Here is a 19,003-nt window from a genome sequence, read left to right on the forward strand (position 1 = left end):
ATTAAGTAAGATTAATGCATCCACATATACGTATAAGTGTTACAATTCGAGTATTAAGTAAATTACAGTAAGCGTAGTTAAGAACCCACTCGAAAAAACATTAACTAACACTTAATGTTTATGTGATTTTACGAAATAAGATAAAAATCCGTGTCTTCCATAATTTATGTAAATCTGCTTATTACATATTATCATTATATTTAAATATAAGATGTACAAATACTATCACAGTATGTATCTTTCGTTAGTACACCATTTTGTCTGTTTTAAAAGATTGAAGAAATTTCTTTGTATAAAATTTTAACTTGACTGCATTCTTTGAATTATTTTTTACTGGATTGTATTCCTCTCTTATTAGAAAATTTCTTAAGTTTGAGAAAAATAAGAAAGAATCATTACTGATATAATAATGATGATAATAACATAATGCCATGATAATAATAATGATAACAATGACATAATAACGTAATAGTAACAACATACTAAAAATTTCTTAAAACGTTATAAGCCCTCTATTCGATTAAAACGAAAACACAATTGAAAGAATATAAAGAATCAAAGGATCGCAGCAGGGTTAAATGCGGTTTTTTCGAAACTATGCTTTTTAATCTGATACTCAGTAATGTTCGAGAATAATCATTAGATAAATTTCAAATTTTTACACATTATTTCTTATAAAGTTACTTACAAAGTAGCATATGATTTTTATGATATTTTAATTTGTTAAATCTTTGTAAGCCTGATTATTTAAAAATTGATTCCTTTTAATAATAAATGTTTTCGGTAAAAAACTGTCATTTCCTTAGTTCTTTAAATAATTTATTTCTGAAAACTGATTAATCGATCTCAAACAGCGATTCGAGAATGTACCCTAAGTTGGTACTTCTGAAGCAATCTTCAAGTTAGTGAAAAAAGTACCGGTTCCACAAAAATTGGATACAAATGTCACTTGTATTGTGCAAACCGATTTTTGGAATAATTACGCTCTTTTGTTTCGCTAGAGGTGTTCCTGCTACTACTTATAGAAACATGAGCGATCTCGCTGGAGTTCATTCTGTTGCATACGTAACAGTTCCAACACAAGAAGTCGCTAAAAAATTGTCTCAGTAAGGATCGATATAACCTATTGAAAATTAATTCTCTAAAAAATAAAAATTACTACTTTAATTAATCTATACTTAATTTATAGTGGCTTGGTGAAGAATAAATTAGCCGCTTGCGTTAATATTATACCAGGGCTTACATCGGTGTAAGTATAATGTATGTACTGTTCATTGTGCATGCAGACTAAAATATTTTAATTTCATTTAGAAATATTATTTATATATTATAGATATGAATGGAAAAATGAAATTAATGAAGATAATGAACTTCTACTGGTAAGAAGCAAAAAAGTAATGTTAGTAGGTTAAAGTTATTGATACATACTTTATATACTTTATTTTAGATGATAAAAACTAGGACTGATACTGTAAATGCCCTAACAAAATATGTAATGTAAGTACATATTTTGATATTTTTGAATTATTATATACATACGATTAAAATTAATTTTGAACTGGCTTTGAACAGGGAGAACCATCCATATGAAGTTTGTGAAGTAATCTCATTACCTGTAAGTATTGTTTAATTATATTTTAACATAGGATATGTACTCTAATATAATGCAGATGAAAGTTGAACAATGTTTTATTATAGATTCAAAATGGAAGTCACAAATATCTCCAATGGATAAGCGAGATAGTTCCACCTATCAATCAAAGAGAGCAATAAAATAACTTTTCTTCTATATCCATATTTAAAAGGATTCTAATGTCATATATTATAATAAAAACATTTATTTACTTTGTTATAAAATAACATGAATTGTTTCATGAATTTTTCACTACCATGAAAAGTTATGTTATGCTAATTAGAAAAAACAATACAATTAACAAAAATGCAAACTAGAATCATTACAGTTGATTTAAATTTGGACACATCGGTAGACGCGTATAAATGTACAAATAAATGATCAAACATTTATAGTGTATAGTCAATTGTATAAATCTTATACTACATACAAATATAAAACTCGAAACTGTATAAATCAAAAATCAATATAAAAATAAGTACTACAATAACTATGTATATTTTCATTTCTTGAATGTTTCTCTCTTTCTGAAAGAAAATTCATTCTTTTTTTTATCTTATTAGTATTGTCAGTCAATTTATTAATGCAAATATTATAATAATAAAATTAATTGTTATATTTATTAATGTAAATGTTGTAATAATAAAATTAATTGTTATTGTAGTGAATCATGGCAATAAATTTTGTATACTAACAAAAATTTTTTATACTATCAAAATGTGTTGTCCACCCTATAAGTATGTATTATAACAAAATCACTAATACATTTTATTCGTGAACCATAAATTGTATCTAAAATATTATTTAATGGAGTCTAGGTGTGTGTGTAAATTCGTATTTGAAATATAAGTATTATTTTACTAAAAATTAATGTTATCTGCCACCCTCATATCCTGGATAAAGCGATAACAGAGCAGATGATAAACATTGATTAATTTCCATTTTATAATTTTTGTCTAATAAATAACGACATGACGGGCAATATTGGACACCCGACGAAAAAGTACGTTTTAAACAATTAAGACAAATATTATGTGTGCACGGAATCGTGACAGGATTATAAACAAGTTCCAAGCAACAGGGACATGTGAATCTGCAATTTAAAAATTATAAAAATTTGAAAATATAACAAATATATTTACTAAAAACTTGATGAGTAACATACCTTTCTGAAACTTGTTGTAAAAATGCAGTTTTTCCATCTGGTAAAGCCTTACGACATTCATCCCATAATTTTATATTTGCTTGATCTTCTTCAATATGTTTCACTACTTCACTTTCTAATTCATAACTCTCAAGTTTCTTTTTCTTCTTTGGTGGTTCTTTTTTCGAAGAAGTAGAATTTTCTTCTTCCATTAGTATATTTCGCTTTTTATTTGTCTTATTAGTTTTATTTATTTTATTTTTTGCCATTGCTTCCAAGTATCCATCTGGATACATTGGTTTTAAACCAAGAGCCTCTATACGTGCTTTACCCTCTTCGGTCCATGGTGCAGCTGCTGGATCATCTCTCCTTAATAAATATCTCCATACGCGAAATCCGCTTTTACCTGTATCTGGATAATACTTTACTACCTTATATATGCCATCATATCTAAAATAAAAATATTTTTGCAAAAACTAAATATTAGAACATATAAAAATAACAATAATGATTATTATTATACCTGTTGCCCTCTTCTGGTGCATATTTGCTATGTTTAGCGAGTTTGAAATTTCTGACAACTCTTACAGGTATACCACCTCTCCAATCTTCAGCTGTAGCGCCGGTTGTCGCATTGAGCTTTGCATTGCAATTTAGAGCCAATGCTTTATTCATTCGAGTCAACATCTGATCGCAACTTTGTTCAGCTGTTCTTTTATTTCCTTTATAAATATAACAAATTAATTGAGTCATAACAAATTTATTTATAATTAAATATTCTACCTGATAGGTCCCTGCCTCCAGAGCCAGTATAAATAAACTCATCACCGTTATCAATATCATCCTCGTAACCTCCAGATAATACAATAGAATATGCACAATCTGTTTCTCTCCCATGAATTCCAGCTATATGTGGTCTATGCACTCCAACTTCAGACACCTATCATTTACATATCCTTGATTTATTTATATACACAAAAGTTATTAAAATTAAAGATTATTTAAAAATTTCAATTACCTGTACTCTGTACATCCAACACATTCCAACTTCTACTCCTGGAATAGGTCCACGATGATTAGGTGGAACTATACTGCACTCTTTTGTCCTTCCTACACATGCCATTCCTTTACCCCAATCTCTCTTACTACTATTGTTTTCATTCGTTTTTTTTTTCGTTTGTTTAAGTTTATCACCTGCCTTTAAAAAATAATGATTTATAAATTTTATAAATATTACAAAATAAAGTATTATTAAGTGGTAATTAACCTTCACAATTTCATTTTCATCATTTTTACATTCTGGGCAATACCAGTAATCTTCTTCAGGTATAGATGTTAATGGAGGATTCAAACAACTTAAATGATATGCGGAATTACACTCATCGCATAAGAGAAGATTGTGTTCATCTTCTTTCCCAGCACAGACTCTACAACCACATTCTCTGCATTCCTTGTTAGGATTGTCCAAACATGCATCACAATAAGCTTGTATACGTCTTCGTTTACCACTACTGACCATATGTTGTTCATCTTCAGGACTTCTGTCTGTAAGAAATTTTGGTTCTTCTATGGCAAAAATCTCTCCTTTAGGATTTACTTTCCGATTCTCAAGTGGTTGGTCCCTATTTAAATAGATACACATATTTTAATCATACATTATACCAACTTAAACTGAATATTTGAATTATACAATACTTACTTTCCAATATGCAATATCCCAATAAGTTCTTGTACCCTCTTCTTTTTATCTATTTTCAATATTGTAAAATCATACCATAATCCTGTTACTTTGGGATCATCAACATTGTGATTGATCATCACTTTTTGACCTATTTTTAAGCTATCAAATTTTAATAAACGCCTTGCACGTGGTCTTACTGATGACTCAGGTACATTGAAAGCTGGAGCTTTATCATCAAATTCCCACTGCATATTATAAATAATATTATCATCTCTTTTAAAGATTTTTAATATTATTGCCTCAAACCAAGCTCCATAAGTTTGATCAAGACAATCTACCGCATCTCCAACCTTATAATATAAACTTTCTGCTTCAGACAACTTTTCTTCTTTACTAGAATTATCTACAATTTCTTCTTTAATAATAGAACTAGAAGTAACTTTAGTACTCGAAGTAGCTTGGCTTTCTACTTCATTGATTTGTATTTTAACCATTAATTGAATTACATCATTCAAATTAACATTATAATCATATAGCTTATAACCATTTTCTAATTGTTTCCCACGGAAGAATAACCGTTGTAAATCCACTTTTATATTCAATTCCTTTTCAATCTCACGCTGCAAAATAATATTTTTATAAATGAAAGATTTTACAAAATGTTATTAAATAAGTATACAAATACTTCAAATAGATAGAATTATAAAAATATAGAAATACTATACTCCAAATAGATAATTTCTTTTTATTCACACATTATTATTATTAAATAATTGTAACTAACATTAAATAAATGTTTTTAATAAAATAATGGAATATTTAATAAAGTCAGAGTTTTTTACTTCAAGAATGTCAGCATTAAACGTAAATATCAGAGATAAAATCACAACTTTCACGAAAGATAAAAAAATTGTATTTTTTATCTGAAATTAGTACTTCCTATACTACATTTATTTTACCTTAAACTCTTCCACTTCCGTCAATTTGGAGATGGTTAATATTGCCTCCTGTTTACCATCCATTGTTCTCACTTTAACGTACATTTTAATATGTTTATTCAGTCAAAAATTTTCAAAAAATGCGTTATCTTGTGCCTAGTTCTTTAACACAACGATCAACGTGTGCAAAACCAAAAAATGTAATTCACTTCATTAACATTCATAGAAGTGCAAATAAACCAACAGTGACTGTCATCAGTCGTGAGTAACTTCAACACTTGTTGGCATTTACTACTGAGAAATTTGGCGGGAACAGACCATGGGTATATATGGCGGAAAAAGAGATAGAACAAGAAAGCAATCACATTCAGGTATATACGTCGTTGTCATTGGTCATTTCCATTAAAACAAAAAAATGAGCCAATCAGACAATTTTCTTTTATAAAATTTATCGTTCAGTTGTAAAAAATTTTATTATATTTGTTTATATTTTATTTTGTGAATTCTAAATCTTAAATAATATTGTGTACCATATTAAGATAGTAATAAATAGGTTTAAAAAGAATACTGTTGAATATCTATGATAGAAATATGTAAAAATATTAATTAAATTGTCCAATATATATTTAACATAATAAATCTATACAAACATTTATTTTTAAATTTTTTATTTATTGTACTCTTAGTTTCTACATATTTTAAAAATTAAAATATATATCATATAAAAGTGTTACAAATATGAGTATAAAAATTTGCACGGTCTTAATGCTTACTTTATCAATATGCATGCAATTATATGAATAAGTATATTTTAATTCCTTCGTTATTCACATCTATTGACGAAGCTAATTGAAATATATACTCTTTCCGCGCAGTTGGTTGTTAACAATTTAAAATTGTACTATTTATGTGAAATTTAATAAATTGTACATCTTATAAAAAACCGAAAAACCAAAAAAAAGGGTTAAATTGAAAATTAATAGCTTGTAATTATTTAGGAACTGGTAAATTAGCCACAGTCCTAATTCTGAAACTAACTTTTCCAATGTATACCTAGACAGTTCCTTGTACAATTCATATACAATGGTGATCAATTTGATAAGAAATTTTTATACATAAAGAAATATATATGACTACATATTAATATCAAGCTTTCTATGTGTAAATAAAATCTCTAATCCAAATTAGATTTTTTAGAAAATACGATATAATTATAAACACTGAGGGTTGTATACAAATTATACAATTTTTGTACTATCTTAATTACTAAATCTTCATTAGTAAAGATTTAAAATGAAAGTACCTTTACGGATTCATAAAAAAGAAACAATTCCAATCGTAAATTGTACCTCTGAAAATACAAAAAATTGCAATCCTATTCTCACACAGCTATACATAACGTACATACAACTTACACATAATTATATTTAATTAATTATATTTATTTAATTAATTTATTAATTACACGATTAATACGCATCATTGTGAGCAGAACTCTAAAGTTTCCAGTTTTTTCTCATATAAAAATATCGGAAAACGATTGAAGTTTACGATAAAATTACAATTTTTACAAATATAATATAATATGTAAATATATATTAAAATGTATTTATACATACATAACTATATTTCTATACTAATTTCTAAAATTGAACAAAAGTTTTTCGAATAAATTCAGGAAATTATTAGTCTTACAAAAATTCAGGACATATTTCACTTATATATACTAATATATAATTTACAATAACTCATATATGACTGTTGTTACGATAAAACTAATATGTATATGTATATATAGCGTAAAGCGGAACTTTAAAGTTGCTACTATTTTTACAAAACTAAATGTTCTTGCAATTTGTATAATTACATATTAACAAGTAATTTGCATAACTTACAATCATGACAATATAATACCATTCATGTATAAACGTAAATTCACAGATTCTGCTCTCTTAAAAGAGTTACTAATCAATTAGAACTTATATAATTACATAGTAATATATAATTAGCGTAATTTATATATAATTACAATTGTAATATGGTTAACAGCTCCATCATTAAATAGAATATTCTAGTAGAAAATGTTGCTCCATCTGTGGCACAACCTATGGCTAAGCAGCACAATATGTATGTACCGGTACAAAACTTAAATGAAAAGAATGTTTCTATAACTTTTGAATCGATATTAATCAGTAATCGTACATGATTATTTATTATTTTATGACTAGAAAAGTTAAACGAGTTGTAAAAATATTCACATAAATTTTGTATATTTAAAGTATTATATAATTAATAAAAACGTCACAAAATTGACGTTATGTTTGAAGTTACAAATTGTATACAGAATTTTAAAATAGACTGATTTCATGTACCAGTACACAGAATAGCTGCTAATGTAAACTTAAACTGCCAATGTAGAACTTTCCAAGTCAATTTCTTTTATTCATCACACCTGGAAGACTTCCATTAAATTTCCTGATTGTCTTCTCCAGTCTCATTATCTACAAACTCAACATGTGTGAATGGAAAATGGCCAACCTTGCCATGCAATTCACCTTCCCACTGACCATTTATATTAGTCTTTGTTACTTTTATCACATCTCCAACTTCTAATTTTAAAGCAGTTTTATCATATGCATTTGGTACCCTTGCTTGTTTCACTTTTGCAAAAGCAGGCAATGTTCTTTGAATATTTGATCTGCGGGTGGTCCCTTGTCCACTTTCTGGATAAGACATTTGACAAGCAGAAACCGAATTAGAATTTGTAGTTGAACTTCCGCCACTTTCTGGGCATGAATTATTCTCAATCACAGAGTGATTGTCTTCTTCATACTTCTGAACATATGGTACTGGAACTGAACCAGTTTGACCAAGGCTATTTCTAGCAGTCCACCATTGTTCTTCATCTTTTGATATAATTGTAAGAATTTCTCCTAAAAATAACATTATTGAATTTATACAGAATATAAAAACTTACAATTTTAAAAATTGCATTGCTTAATCAAATTATTAATTGCAATCAACTAAAAATATAAGAGACATTATATGTTAACCAGTCACTTTCAAAGTAATACTTAAAATATTTAAAATAAAAATTAAAACCTACGAACCTTTCCTAAACGGTAAATCATCAGGATCATTGCCTTCAAAATCATATTTTGCTATTACCCTCTGTGTCTTTTTAGATGCAGGCCTGATCAGTGGTGTTGTATCCAAATAATGTAATTTGTAAAAAGCCAAAAGGTTGGGAATATCAGGAAACGTTTGATCTCCAATCCGATAACGTATTTGATCACCCTGCTGAATTTTATTTATAATATAATGGCTAACCTTGTTGTCTTCTCGTACACATAGAACAAAATCTCCATGTATCGATGTGCTGTCACGAACTAAGAATACACCGCCTACTTTTTCACCCATGAGTAAATCCGAGGCATCTTGTCGTGACATTGCACCAAAATACCAACTAAAAAAGACACCACAATAAAAAGATAATTAATCCCACAAAAGATTCAAATTTAAGGTTCTGCACATCAAGTATCATAAATTTATAAAAACAAGCATACATATACATATTAGTAAATAAGAATACAATACAATATACATATCAACAACCAAAATATTAAAAAATACAAATATTACTTTAAATAACATTCGCTTATCTTAAATGCATCAAATTATTTATAATATAATTTTCATAAGAGGTTATTACAAATTTGTTCAACATCAGTTAAATAAAACTTTAAAGGTTAATCGTTGATGCAACATCATATTTATTACTTTATTAGACACTTTACTTTATTATCAATTGATTTCATGACGCATAACAGCAAGACCAAAATCATTTCTTTATTTACCTGTACTTGTCATATTGATTGAAAGCAGCAGCCATTGTTTTAGCAAGTAATCGGTATTAATTCCAGCAACAGGGCCTTGATGGCGCAACGAAGAGCGCCCCTGTCCGAGTCGGAGGAGGCCCGGGTTCAAGTCCCCTGAATACAGGTCCCCAAGTCCTCCCTCTCTCTTTCTCTGTAAATCCTGCAATATAAAAACATTGTTCTTAGAGTGTTTTCAAACATTAGGTTCTTTCAATGCAGCGTATTTAAAAAGCCATGTTTCTAAATCAAAAGAACATCCTTTAAGTTCATCCGTACATATAACATATATGATATATTATAATATATTTGAAAAACTTTCGTTCTCGACCTCGCCGATGAACTCGAGTAATAGAATCACTTGTCAATGGGTCTCGTGTGAAGTTGTGTATCTGTTTCAACAACTGCAAACATGTTTGAAGTAAAACCCTTACTTCTTCTAATTTCGTGTTCTTAGGCTTCACCTCACGTCGAATATCGTCAGTGGTACTCTTTTTGCCCAATTTGTCTACTGAGATTGCGCAAAAGTGCAACTTCCTTTCATGCGCGAACCAATAGCAGACGAATAATATTTCGAATTTGCACCTTCGTTAACGCTACAAACAGCATATTCCACTTAAATCTGTGACATAAAAACAGAAATAATAATGATCAGGCCGAAGTTTCTTGGATTGTGAGTATGTGGCGAGTAGAGTGGGAACTTCCGAGAATCTTGAGAAACTCGTCCCTAGCGCTTTCTGTCGTCTCAATGGAGGAACTAAAATCTTCCGTTTAAAAAAAATATATATGTATTTTGTTTCTTTCAATTTACCAATAGTATGTACAAAGATATCGATATATTTTTAAAAATAAAAATATCGCTTTTCTTTGATTTTTTTTTACAGAATATTAAAATGGTTAGGTTTAAAGAAATATTACTTGATTTTCTACAGATTTATTACACTCTTCCCCTCCTTGCATTCAATTTTTTTTATGAAACTGATATTATTTTCCTAAAATATTCCTTCCTAAATGTTCCCTTTATCCTATGAACTGCACTGATACACGTTGTGTAAAGTACAACGAGAAGTAAAACGCATTATTAACATAATTCTGAAAAATGATGACTCATATTGTACAGCAAATTTATCGAGCTAACTGCGTGATTAATGCTGCGCACATTTCGAAGAATTCCATTGTATGATGACCTGTCGCTTGAGGTGGTGGAAGTGTAGGATCTAAAACAGTTATATTTACAATAAAATATATTGAGATAAATCATCAATTAAAAATCATTAGCGTTGACTCAAATTCTTCACCTCGTCCAATATCTTCTTCTTCATTTGATAAAGATTTAAAATCCAATAAATAACTTTTGTAATCAACTTGATAAAGTTGTAACGACATCTTACTATATCTATCTGTTAATTCACTCTTTTGGCGTACTCTAACGCTGTAAGCATTTATGATTTTCCATTCCTAAAAATATATATGTATTATTATATATATTAAATTTGTTATTTTATAGATTAGTTTATAAGAAAAGTCTTACGAAATTGAGAGCTTTCATAGCTCGATAGACTTCATTCATAATGTCGTTTGGTTTAGACTGTGAACGGATTCCTAAATGCCATTTAGCCCGTTTTACTGGCGTACCACGAGCGCCTTGTATCGAGGACGATGTACTTCCTTGAGAACTTTGTCTTTCTCGAAACGCTGACATGTACAAAAAGTATATCAAATATCGTTTTCATAAACTCTATGATGAAAACAATAACAAATTTTTTAAATTCTAAAGATACAGCATTAGTTTATCTTCTTACGTGCTATTCTCTCTGGATGTGGTCTCAAAGGACTGCTACTGGTATCATTGGGGCTAAAAGCAACAGGGGGTGGACTAGAAGCTACATAGAAATCTTTTAATTCAGCTTTAGCAGCCTCGTCTGCAATTCTTTTATTATCTATTATTAAGTGATAGGCAATTGCCAGTTGATCGTGAGGATCTCCACCTAATAATGCAGAATGGACTTCTGCTTCTTTCACATTGAATTTTTCGCAAACTTCGTTTACTGCGTCTATATCAATTACAGAAGCGTCTTGTTCAACAGGCGACGGGAATAAATATGAAGGTAAATCCTTCTGGAACCATTCGTGTTTCCTAAATTAAAAATATTTGTAATTATTTCAAACTGTATCAAAGAAATGTTTAAAATTTTTTAATTTATAAGTAATGCATAATACATATAATAAAAATTGAATATACTTGATATCTTCAATGGTTGCTCTTTTCATAGGATCCACTTGTAACATGTGACATAAAAGACTTACAACACTTTTATTCAGGTACTCTGGGATGGGAAAAACTCCAGCTGAAACAAATATTTGAAATTTTATATGAATCATTAAAATCAAAGGTTATACAGATTGTTATTACTTACATTTAATTTTACGGAAAAGTGTTGGTACATGTTCATCATCAAATGGTAAAGTGCCACAAAGTAAAGCATAAAGTATTATTCCACAAGACCATATATCGACTTCAGGACCAGCATATAATTTACCAGAAATTACTTCTGGCGCTGCATAATTAGGGGAGCCACAAGAAGTACGTAAAAATTCTCCATCCATCATCATGTTTGACAAACCTATAATTTGATAAATTATTAGATTATTTGAATAATATCATTCAATCAATAAACTTTGTTAGTAAGATCTTGACTATATCCAAATACCAAAATCTGCTATTTTTACATGTAGATTGTGATCTAACAATAGATTCTCTGGCTTTAAGTCACGATGAACTATCATATGCCTGTGACAATAATCAACACCAGAAATAATCTGTTGGAAGAATCTTCGTGCCTCATATTCCTTTAGTTTGCCATGTTTTACAATATAGTCAAACAACTCTCCACCTGATACATATTCCATTATCATAAATATATCGGTGGGTGAGCTTATAACTTGATATCTAAATTGTAACAAAAAATTGATATATTCTATATTAATTGATATTTTATAGAGCATGCTACTATTACTTACAATTTAATAATGTGAGGATGTCTGAAAAGTTTCAGATTTTGTATCTCTCTTCTAATCTTTCCAACCACATCTAAACTTTTAATTTTCTGACGATTCAAAATTTTCACAGCAACTTTATGTTTTGTTAAGACATGTTCTCCAACTATGAAAAACATGAATTATAAGCATTTTGTATGCTGTGGTATTACTTAATATAAAAAGTAATAAAAGCAATAAAAGTAATAAAGGTTTATTTATAGAAGATTTACGTACTTTTTACTTTACCAAATGTCCCAACACCTAATGTTTGACCAAGTGTATAATGGCCAATCTTAACAATTGGCTGTGGTTGATTAGATGGAATTTTCTCAGACATTGTTGTTAGTTCTATAATATGTAACAAACATCACCAGTCAAATACAAAATATAATGTTAATAAAATTAGATTAGTTAGACTAAATGTGAATTCTTACAATGACAATAACTTTAAGCAAAATACAATCATAAGTTGCAGCTCAAAAATATATAAATTTATGTAGAAACAATGAAGTTAAAATGTCGATAATTACTGGCGCTTTATTACAATTGCTTATTTACATTACACAAATCCAAGAAATTGTTTAACATTTAATGCAAGGTCAAATAGAATGCTAAATTACCAGCATTAAGATGTGATAGGAATAAAATAGCTACATTGAGAAATATGAAGATAAAAATACGTAAAATAATAAAATAAACTCTGTCATAAATATTATAAATTAGATGATTAACTTTAATCACCTGATATTATTTACATGTTCTGACACATTATTTCGAAGATACCACTACACAGACATTTAACAGGATATGTTAAATCATTTATCACAAAATTCAAAGATTAGAAAGCTAGTGATAAATTTTATATTGATATTTTTGATTCATAGGAAAATTGAGCCTTCATAATGCTAAAATATCTTATGTTCAGTAAGTATACGTATATAGCGCTATCACGAATTAATCTGGCGGCATATATAAAATTTCTTTTCAAATCTGTTATACGAAATATATAGAGTATATAAATAATTTTTTAAATTTATTACCCAATTGTTTAACCACATAAAAGATATTTTAATTTGATTCATTTTTAAATATGCATATGAATGACATTATACAATTTTTCAAATATATTTCTTAATTTTTTAATTATACCAAAAGATCATTTCAATTTCATTTATTTTTAAACTTTAATTTTATATTTCTTTTTTTATTTTATAATTAATTTATCGAAAATAAAAGTTAATATTTACTTTAATAGAGATAGTCATTATTGTGAATAATTATTGTTTATGCAATTATAGTTGTCAATTTTAGGAATTAATATATTAATTAATGCTGTTACTTTATTCGAACATCATGTTTCTCTTTTTAACAAGACTCGAGGTTGGATTTTAGAACCGCCTAAGAGATAATATTGATCTTTGTACTCTTTATTTTATTTCGAAGTAAAATTTACCAATCACGTTATCATTAAAATGTCAGAAAACGAGATAAGCCTTCTTAAATATTTTCTAAGTGGAGGATTCGGCGGAATATGCACCATCGTGGTGGGTCATCCCCTAGACACGATAAAAGTAAGGTTACATTAATTAATATAAAAAATAATGAATTATTTATATAACAACAACAATGTTTATAAACAATAACAAATTATAGTAATAAATATGTATATAAACAAAGCAGTATAAATTTTATAATTTGTACAAATAAAACAAACATTTGTTTTCATTGTTGAAGTGTAACAGAATTTGATATATAAAACATTCAAGTAGAAAGTATAATTTCTTAAATCATTTTTAACTTGCTAATATTTTTTATAACATTAAAAAATTGAATTAAAATACATTTTAAAAATTTTTGTATATAATAAAGTATAAATAGAAATTTGGGGTAGAATAGTTATTCTATAAAATTAAATGTAAAAGATAATCCCCCAATTTTTCAGCTGTACCTAGTCTAATTATAAGTAGGATTATTAAATCCTACTTAGGAATAAACTGTTTTTCTCTGAAGAGGACTGGCTCGATATGTTAGGTAAAAGAAACACAATATGTGCCGATTAGATTTTGTATATACCTTTTTATTTAAGAATCTACTTTTTTATTGTCTTCTTTTTATTTTTTGTCCTTCTATTCTTTTAAATTTTTATGTTAATCAATTATCTATGATTATCATTGTGGTTCATTATTTTAAATATTTTATATTTTGATAAAGACATAAAATATTTTCATATATAATAAAAAAATTAGGATCCATGGGAATTATTGTAATCTTTTTATTGTGATGAAAAATAATTAAATTAAAAGAGAAGGTATATGGTTCAATTATATTATACCAAAAATAAATAATTAATGAAATTAATGTTTTCCATACATTCTTTCTATTTATCAAAATTGCTTGTATTGACATTTTTTTGTTTTCCTTTCAATTATTGTTAATAGTATTCTATACCAAAGTAAGTGTTTGGAAGGGACATTATTGTTAATAGGTCCGCCTTCAAACTATGCCCCTACCAAGTCCAAATGAAGCAGTATTGTATAATGGAACAATTGATTGTGCTAAGAAAACAATCACGAGAGAAGGAATACGTGGACTATATAAGGGTTGGTAGATAGTTTGTACCTTAAACATGTATAAATATATCCTATTAATTCTTTCTTCTTATTAAAAAATATTTGCTCATTAGATTATCTACAACATTTTTCTTTTAGGTATGGGTGCACCTTTATGTGGTGTAGCTCCAATATTTGCCATAAGTTTTTATGGATTTGGACTTGGCAAGCAATTGATAAAGAGATCTGACAATGTTGAACTGTCTCCTTTGCAACTATTCTATGCTGGTGCTTTTAGTGGCATCTTTACAACTGTTATAATGGCTCCTGGTGAAAGAATAAAATGTCTTTTACAAATACAACAGGGTGATGCAAAACCCAGATATAATGGCCCTATTGATTGTACAAAGCAACTTTATAAGAACGGAGGAATTAGGAATATTTTTAAAGGTACCTGTGCTACGCTTTTGAGAGGTATGTAATATCAAAAATGTTCTTTTTTATTTTATTTTTATAATAATTTAAATATAGAGACTATGAAATTGTCAATTGCTACTCTTTTTTATTGTGAATTTCCTTAAGTCTTATATATCTAGCTTATATCTATACACAGTGTTATTATACAACTATGATAAATTTAGAAAGCAGAATTATCTTATAAAGACGAAAAATTGAACTGTCTAATTTTGTTTCTTGTTTTTTATACACATATATTAATAGTAAATTAAAAACATATATTAGCTAACTGATGATATTATCTTCATAATTATTTCTTCCCAATGTAGACTTCTTTAAATACCTTCTCCTCAAGGTTCTACATTGCAAACCACCTTTGCGTAATGCATGAAAAACTCCCCAATTTTTCAGCTTCTTGGGAGTTGAGCATCTTGGTGCTATTTCTCGTAACCTGTTTACCTTTTTTTTCAATCAAATTATAATTATTGTGTGGTTAAAAATAGCTTTAAACAATAGCTTCTTTATACTTACCAAGTAAGGATTCCATGTAATCATCGAACAAGTACAATCCCATGGATTGCTATCTAATCTTACAATTGAAAATTGTGGTGGTTTATTTGGAATCCGAAGCATTTTGAAAAAGTCTATAGGTAGTGATGTCAGCTTATTCTTTGAAAGGATAATTTCTTTAAGTTGCTTCTGTTGTTGCACTCCAAATAAACCAGGTGGAATATATTCTAATTCATTATTTGATAGATCTATACGTTTAACATTTTGCAAACCATAAAATGCATCCATAGATATTTTACGAATATGACAAGAACTTAAATCAAGATCTACTAATTTGATTAAATCCACAAAAGCATCAAGATCGATACTTGAAATATTTCCACGAGCTCTTAATTTTAACAGCTCTGGCATTCCTTGAAATACAAAACGTTCCAACATTGGTATTTCTAAATTATACAGATATAAGGCTCGAAGCCGACATAATCCTAAGAAAGAATTTTTTTGTAGATATAATTTTGAATCTTCACCTCCCAAATAAAGTTCTAATGTTGTATTCATGATTTCAAAAGTACTGAAATCAGAAGATATTTATATTAATTTCACATCTTATTATCATAAAAATATGTATGTAATTAAAATACCTTGGGAATATAGAATCCAAAGGATTCTTCCGAAAATCTGCAATCTTCAACATTGGGAAAGGGGGAAAAGATAGTTCTGATAAAAAAGTTAGATTATTCCCTCTTAAATCAAGATCTTCTAGCATCAATAAGCCAGCTAAATCTACACTCTTAAGTGTTAACAACTGATTACTTGCAAGTGACAATACTTTTAAATTTGGGGTGCCATAAAAACAAAATTCTGGGATGAACTTCAAACTATTTTTTTCTAGTGAGAGATGAACAAGATTATTCAAACCATCAAACATATGCCATGTTATATCTTTTAAATCACAATCATAAACTCTTAAGTGAGTTAAAGCTCCTAAACCAGTAAAAAGTCCAACAGTTTCTTGATAACCTTCCATTTCTTGTTTGTACACATCATAAGGAAGTATTTCCTTGTCATCGCTTTCTCCACTATTTTGTTGACTTAAAAATATCAGTCTGTGCCCTGTACTTTGGCTGATGTTATTTAGTAATTGTTTGTTATTATTTTCATCATTGGTAACTGTATTCATTGGTTTAACCACAAGATTAGCTTTATTTTTTTTCATTGGACTTAGGCTTGTCAATCTGACTCGTTCTAAATTTAGGTAAAGAAGATTTAATCCTAATGGATACAATGAATCAACTGATAAAATGATTCCTCCTTGTTTTCCTTGTTTAACATTCGAGCTTTTTTTTACAGATTCATAATCTATTCCTTGAATGTCTAAAGATATTAAATCTGTAAAACGTTGAAATGTTGTAGACTGTAGAAGAATCTCGAAGTTTCCCATACCAGATTCAAGAATTGTAAACACCTAAGACAAAGATACGTTATTTTCGAATAGCAAAAAATTACACTGTTCAATTCTGTAACACCAACCTGAATGTCTGATGGGAGTTTATCCAATAGTTCTTCATAATCTTCGGCAACAGCGCAAATTGCAACATTTAAAAATTCGGGTATCATAGAGTGGTCCATGTTCAATCCAAATTCGAAATTGCATTCGTTAGTCAAGTTCTGTTGAGAAAAAAGATTATTAAATGTCAAAAAGAAAGTTAGCTAGTTTTCATACCTGATCTTGACTCGTTTTGATCCATCGATGCAAAGGTAAATCAATAAATTTCTGTACCTCACATGAACAGCCTGGTGGACATTTTACCTCCCAAACATCGCCAATATCGATTATTTGTCCAAAGCACTCATTCTAAACATACATTTATTTATTAATTTATCATTCAGCTAAATATACATGCAAAATCACTCTTAAGAATCTCTATGTTACAATGAGAAATTACTAAATTTAAAAATATTATGAGAAAAATAATCTTTTTCTCTTACACTTCTTCATATTAAATAAAGAAAAGAGTTATATACCAGCAAAGTGAGGACAAGTATTAGAATAACCATCATAATTAGAATAAAATTTGAGTGTTGAAGAAAAGCAGATCTTAAAACCAATGATGGTACGCTGGTTTGAAGGAAACTGAATTTTGTTAATTGTTATCTATCTGCCTTGATGAGCCCTATCAAACAGGATGTTTCCTATCTAGCAACCTACACACACTATTCTTGCCTTATAATTATAAATAACGTTTCCACATAATGCTTTAATTATATACATTCAGGTGAAACTTGATCTTCCTTCAATCTCATAAATATCTTTTATAATATGTTTATTACTTGTTTACATGTAAAATTGTCTGAATCTGTAAGCTTTTATCTTATAAAGTCTTCCATACAGGTAATTTATATATCTTCTTAATCATTTTTTAAATTTAACATTTAGATGTTCCTGCTAGTGGAATGTACTTTATGACATATGAGTGTCTCAAAAAGTGGATGTCCTCTGAAGACGGCAAAACAGGAATATTACAAACAATTGTTGCTGGTGGTTTTGCTGGTATAGCAAATTGGATTGTTGGAATGCCACCTGATGTATTAAAAAGTCGTTTACAAAGTGGTATTTATTATAAATTTATTACAATTTATTATTAAATTCTAAGCAATGTTCACAAATCTGACTAACAACAAATTATGGAAGATATTAATTGAAGTTTTACATATCTTATTTAGCCCCAGATGGTACTTACAAAAACGGAATTCGGGACGTGTTCGTAGTTTTAATGAAAGAAGAGGGACCAAAAGCATTGTATAAAGGATGTGTACCAGTGATGCTTCGTGCATTTCCGGCAAATGCAGCATGTTTCCTTGGGTTTGAAGTTGCTATAAAGTTCTTGAATTGGCTACTACCTAATGCATAATTTAAAATTGTATAAAATATCTGCAGATAGTATTCCTACCACTGATATATGTTGAATTGATAATATATTCGTAAAGTATTCTATCTTTAATGAAAGATACAATAATATATTTTTTTATAATAGCATTCACTTAATGATTTTATGATGAATTTGCAATGAACTGTTAATCTATTTTATCTTAGTCATTAATGCTATTATATAAGTTATTTTTTAAATATAGCTTATACACAATGTAATAATCTTTATCATCTTTTTATATTGTTGAA

The 19,003-nt window shown here is 28.3% G+C and overlaps 6 protein-coding genes across 9 annotated transcripts; 2 read left to right on the top strand and 4 right to left on the bottom strand.

The window, feature by feature from the left end:
* Window positions 1–860: 860 nt before the first annotated feature.
* On the top strand, window positions 861–2,123 carry LOC100743919 (protein CutA homolog). The gene is made up of 6 exons (XM_003493847.4): window positions 861–1,106; window positions 1,190–1,249; window positions 1,334–1,379; window positions 1,448–1,497; window positions 1,573–1,615; window positions 1,699–2,123. The coding sequence occupies exons 1-6, from the start codon at window positions 943–945 to the stop codon at window positions 1,771–1,773; spliced, it is 438 nt and encodes a 145-aa protein (XP_003493895.1). The 5' UTR covers window positions 861–942; the 3' UTR covers window positions 1,774–2,123.
* LOC100744037 (E3 ubiquitin-protein ligase UHRF1) lies at window positions 1,894–5,671 on the bottom strand. Its single transcript, XM_003493848.4, has 8 exons — window positions 5,418–5,671; window positions 4,477–5,078; window positions 4,045–4,399; window positions 3,796–3,975; window positions 3,561–3,717; window positions 3,301–3,499; window positions 2,799–3,227; window positions 1,894–2,726 (listed from the first exon to the last, which is right to left on the bottom strand). The coding sequence occupies exons 1-8, from the start codon at window positions 5,499–5,501 to the stop codon at window positions 2,507–2,509; spliced, it is 2,226 nt and encodes a 741-aa protein (XP_003493896.3). The 5' UTR covers window positions 5,502–5,671; the 3' UTR covers window positions 1,894–2,506.
* A 1,425-nt stretch (window positions 5,672–7,096) lies between these two features.
* On the bottom strand, window positions 7,097–9,999 carry LOC100744152 (adapter molecule Crk). 2 transcript variants are annotated; one of them, XM_012392275.3, is made up of 4 exons: window positions 9,706–9,999; window positions 9,254–9,434; window positions 8,507–8,862; window positions 7,097–8,329 (listed from the first exon to the last, which is right to left on the bottom strand). In XM_012392275.3, the coding sequence occupies exons 2-4, from the start codon at window positions 9,286–9,288 to the stop codon at window positions 7,863–7,865; spliced, it is 858 nt and encodes a 285-aa protein (XP_012247698.1). In that variant the 5' UTR covers window positions 9,289–9,434; window positions 9,706–9,999; the 3' UTR covers window positions 7,097–7,862. The 2 variants fall into 2 exon arrangements, with proteins under 2 accessions (XP_012247698.1, XP_024227244.1); XM_024371476.2 differs by lacking the exon at window positions 9,706–9,999 and adding an exon at window positions 9,551–9,696.
* A 190-nt stretch (window positions 10,000–10,189) lies between these two features.
* On the bottom strand, window positions 10,190–13,274 carry LOC100744469 (5'-AMP-activated protein kinase catalytic subunit alpha-2). The gene is made up of 10 exons (XM_012392279.3): window positions 13,052–13,274; window positions 12,545–12,658; window positions 12,293–12,434; window positions 11,983–12,221; window positions 11,689–11,895; window positions 11,514–11,619; window positions 11,074–11,408; window positions 10,803–10,966; window positions 10,570–10,729; window positions 10,190–10,488 (listed from the first exon to the last, which is right to left on the bottom strand). The coding sequence occupies exons 2-10, from the start codon at window positions 12,645–12,647 to the stop codon at window positions 10,397–10,399; spliced, it is 1,548 nt and encodes a 515-aa protein (XP_012247702.1). The 5' UTR covers window positions 12,648–12,658; window positions 13,052–13,274; the 3' UTR covers window positions 10,190–10,396.
* Window positions 13,275–13,646: 372 nt separating this feature from the next.
* Window positions 13,647–18,973, top strand: LOC100745032 (congested-like trachea protein). Of its 2 annotated transcripts, XM_012392283.3 has the most exons (6): window positions 13,657–13,881; window positions 14,253–14,341; window positions 14,796–14,910; window positions 15,019–15,333; window positions 18,263–18,436; window positions 18,550–18,973. In XM_012392283.3, the coding sequence occupies exons 3-6, from the start codon at window positions 14,811–14,813 to the stop codon at window positions 18,735–18,737; spliced, it is 777 nt and encodes a 258-aa protein (XP_012247706.1). In that variant the 5' UTR covers window positions 13,657–13,881; window positions 14,253–14,341; window positions 14,796–14,810; the 3' UTR covers window positions 18,738–18,973. The 2 variants fall into 2 exon arrangements, with proteins under 2 accessions (XP_012247705.1, XP_012247706.1); XM_012392282.3 differs by lacking the exon at window positions 14,253–14,341 and having other exon boundaries at window positions 13,647–13,881.
* On the bottom strand, window positions 15,402–18,704 carry LOC100744788 (insulin-like growth factor-binding protein complex acid labile subunit). 2 transcript variants are annotated; one of them, XM_012392277.3, is made up of 6 exons: window positions 17,851–18,230; window positions 17,549–17,680; window positions 17,356–17,493; window positions 16,467–17,290; window positions 15,847–16,396; window positions 15,402–15,774 (listed from the first exon to the last, which is right to left on the bottom strand). In XM_012392277.3, the coding sequence occupies exons 1-6, from the start codon at window positions 17,884–17,886 to the stop codon at window positions 15,601–15,603; spliced, it is 1,854 nt and encodes a 617-aa protein (XP_012247700.1). In that variant the 5' UTR covers window positions 17,887–18,230; the 3' UTR covers window positions 15,402–15,600. The 2 variants fall into 2 exon arrangements, with proteins under 2 accessions (XP_012247700.1, XP_024227242.1); XM_024371474.2 differs by lacking the exon at window positions 17,851–18,230 and adding an exon at window positions 18,567–18,704 and having other exon boundaries at window positions 17,356–17,680.
* Window positions 18,974–19,003: the final 30 nt, after the last annotated feature.

The sequence above is a fragment of the Bombus impatiens genome, unplaced genomic scaffold (genome assembly GCF_000188095.3).
Source record: "Bombus impatiens unplaced genomic scaffold, BIMP_2.2 scf_1336, whole genome shotgun sequence".
Lineage (NCBI taxonomy): Eukaryota > Metazoa > Arthropoda > Insecta > Hymenoptera > Apidae > Bombus > Bombus impatiens.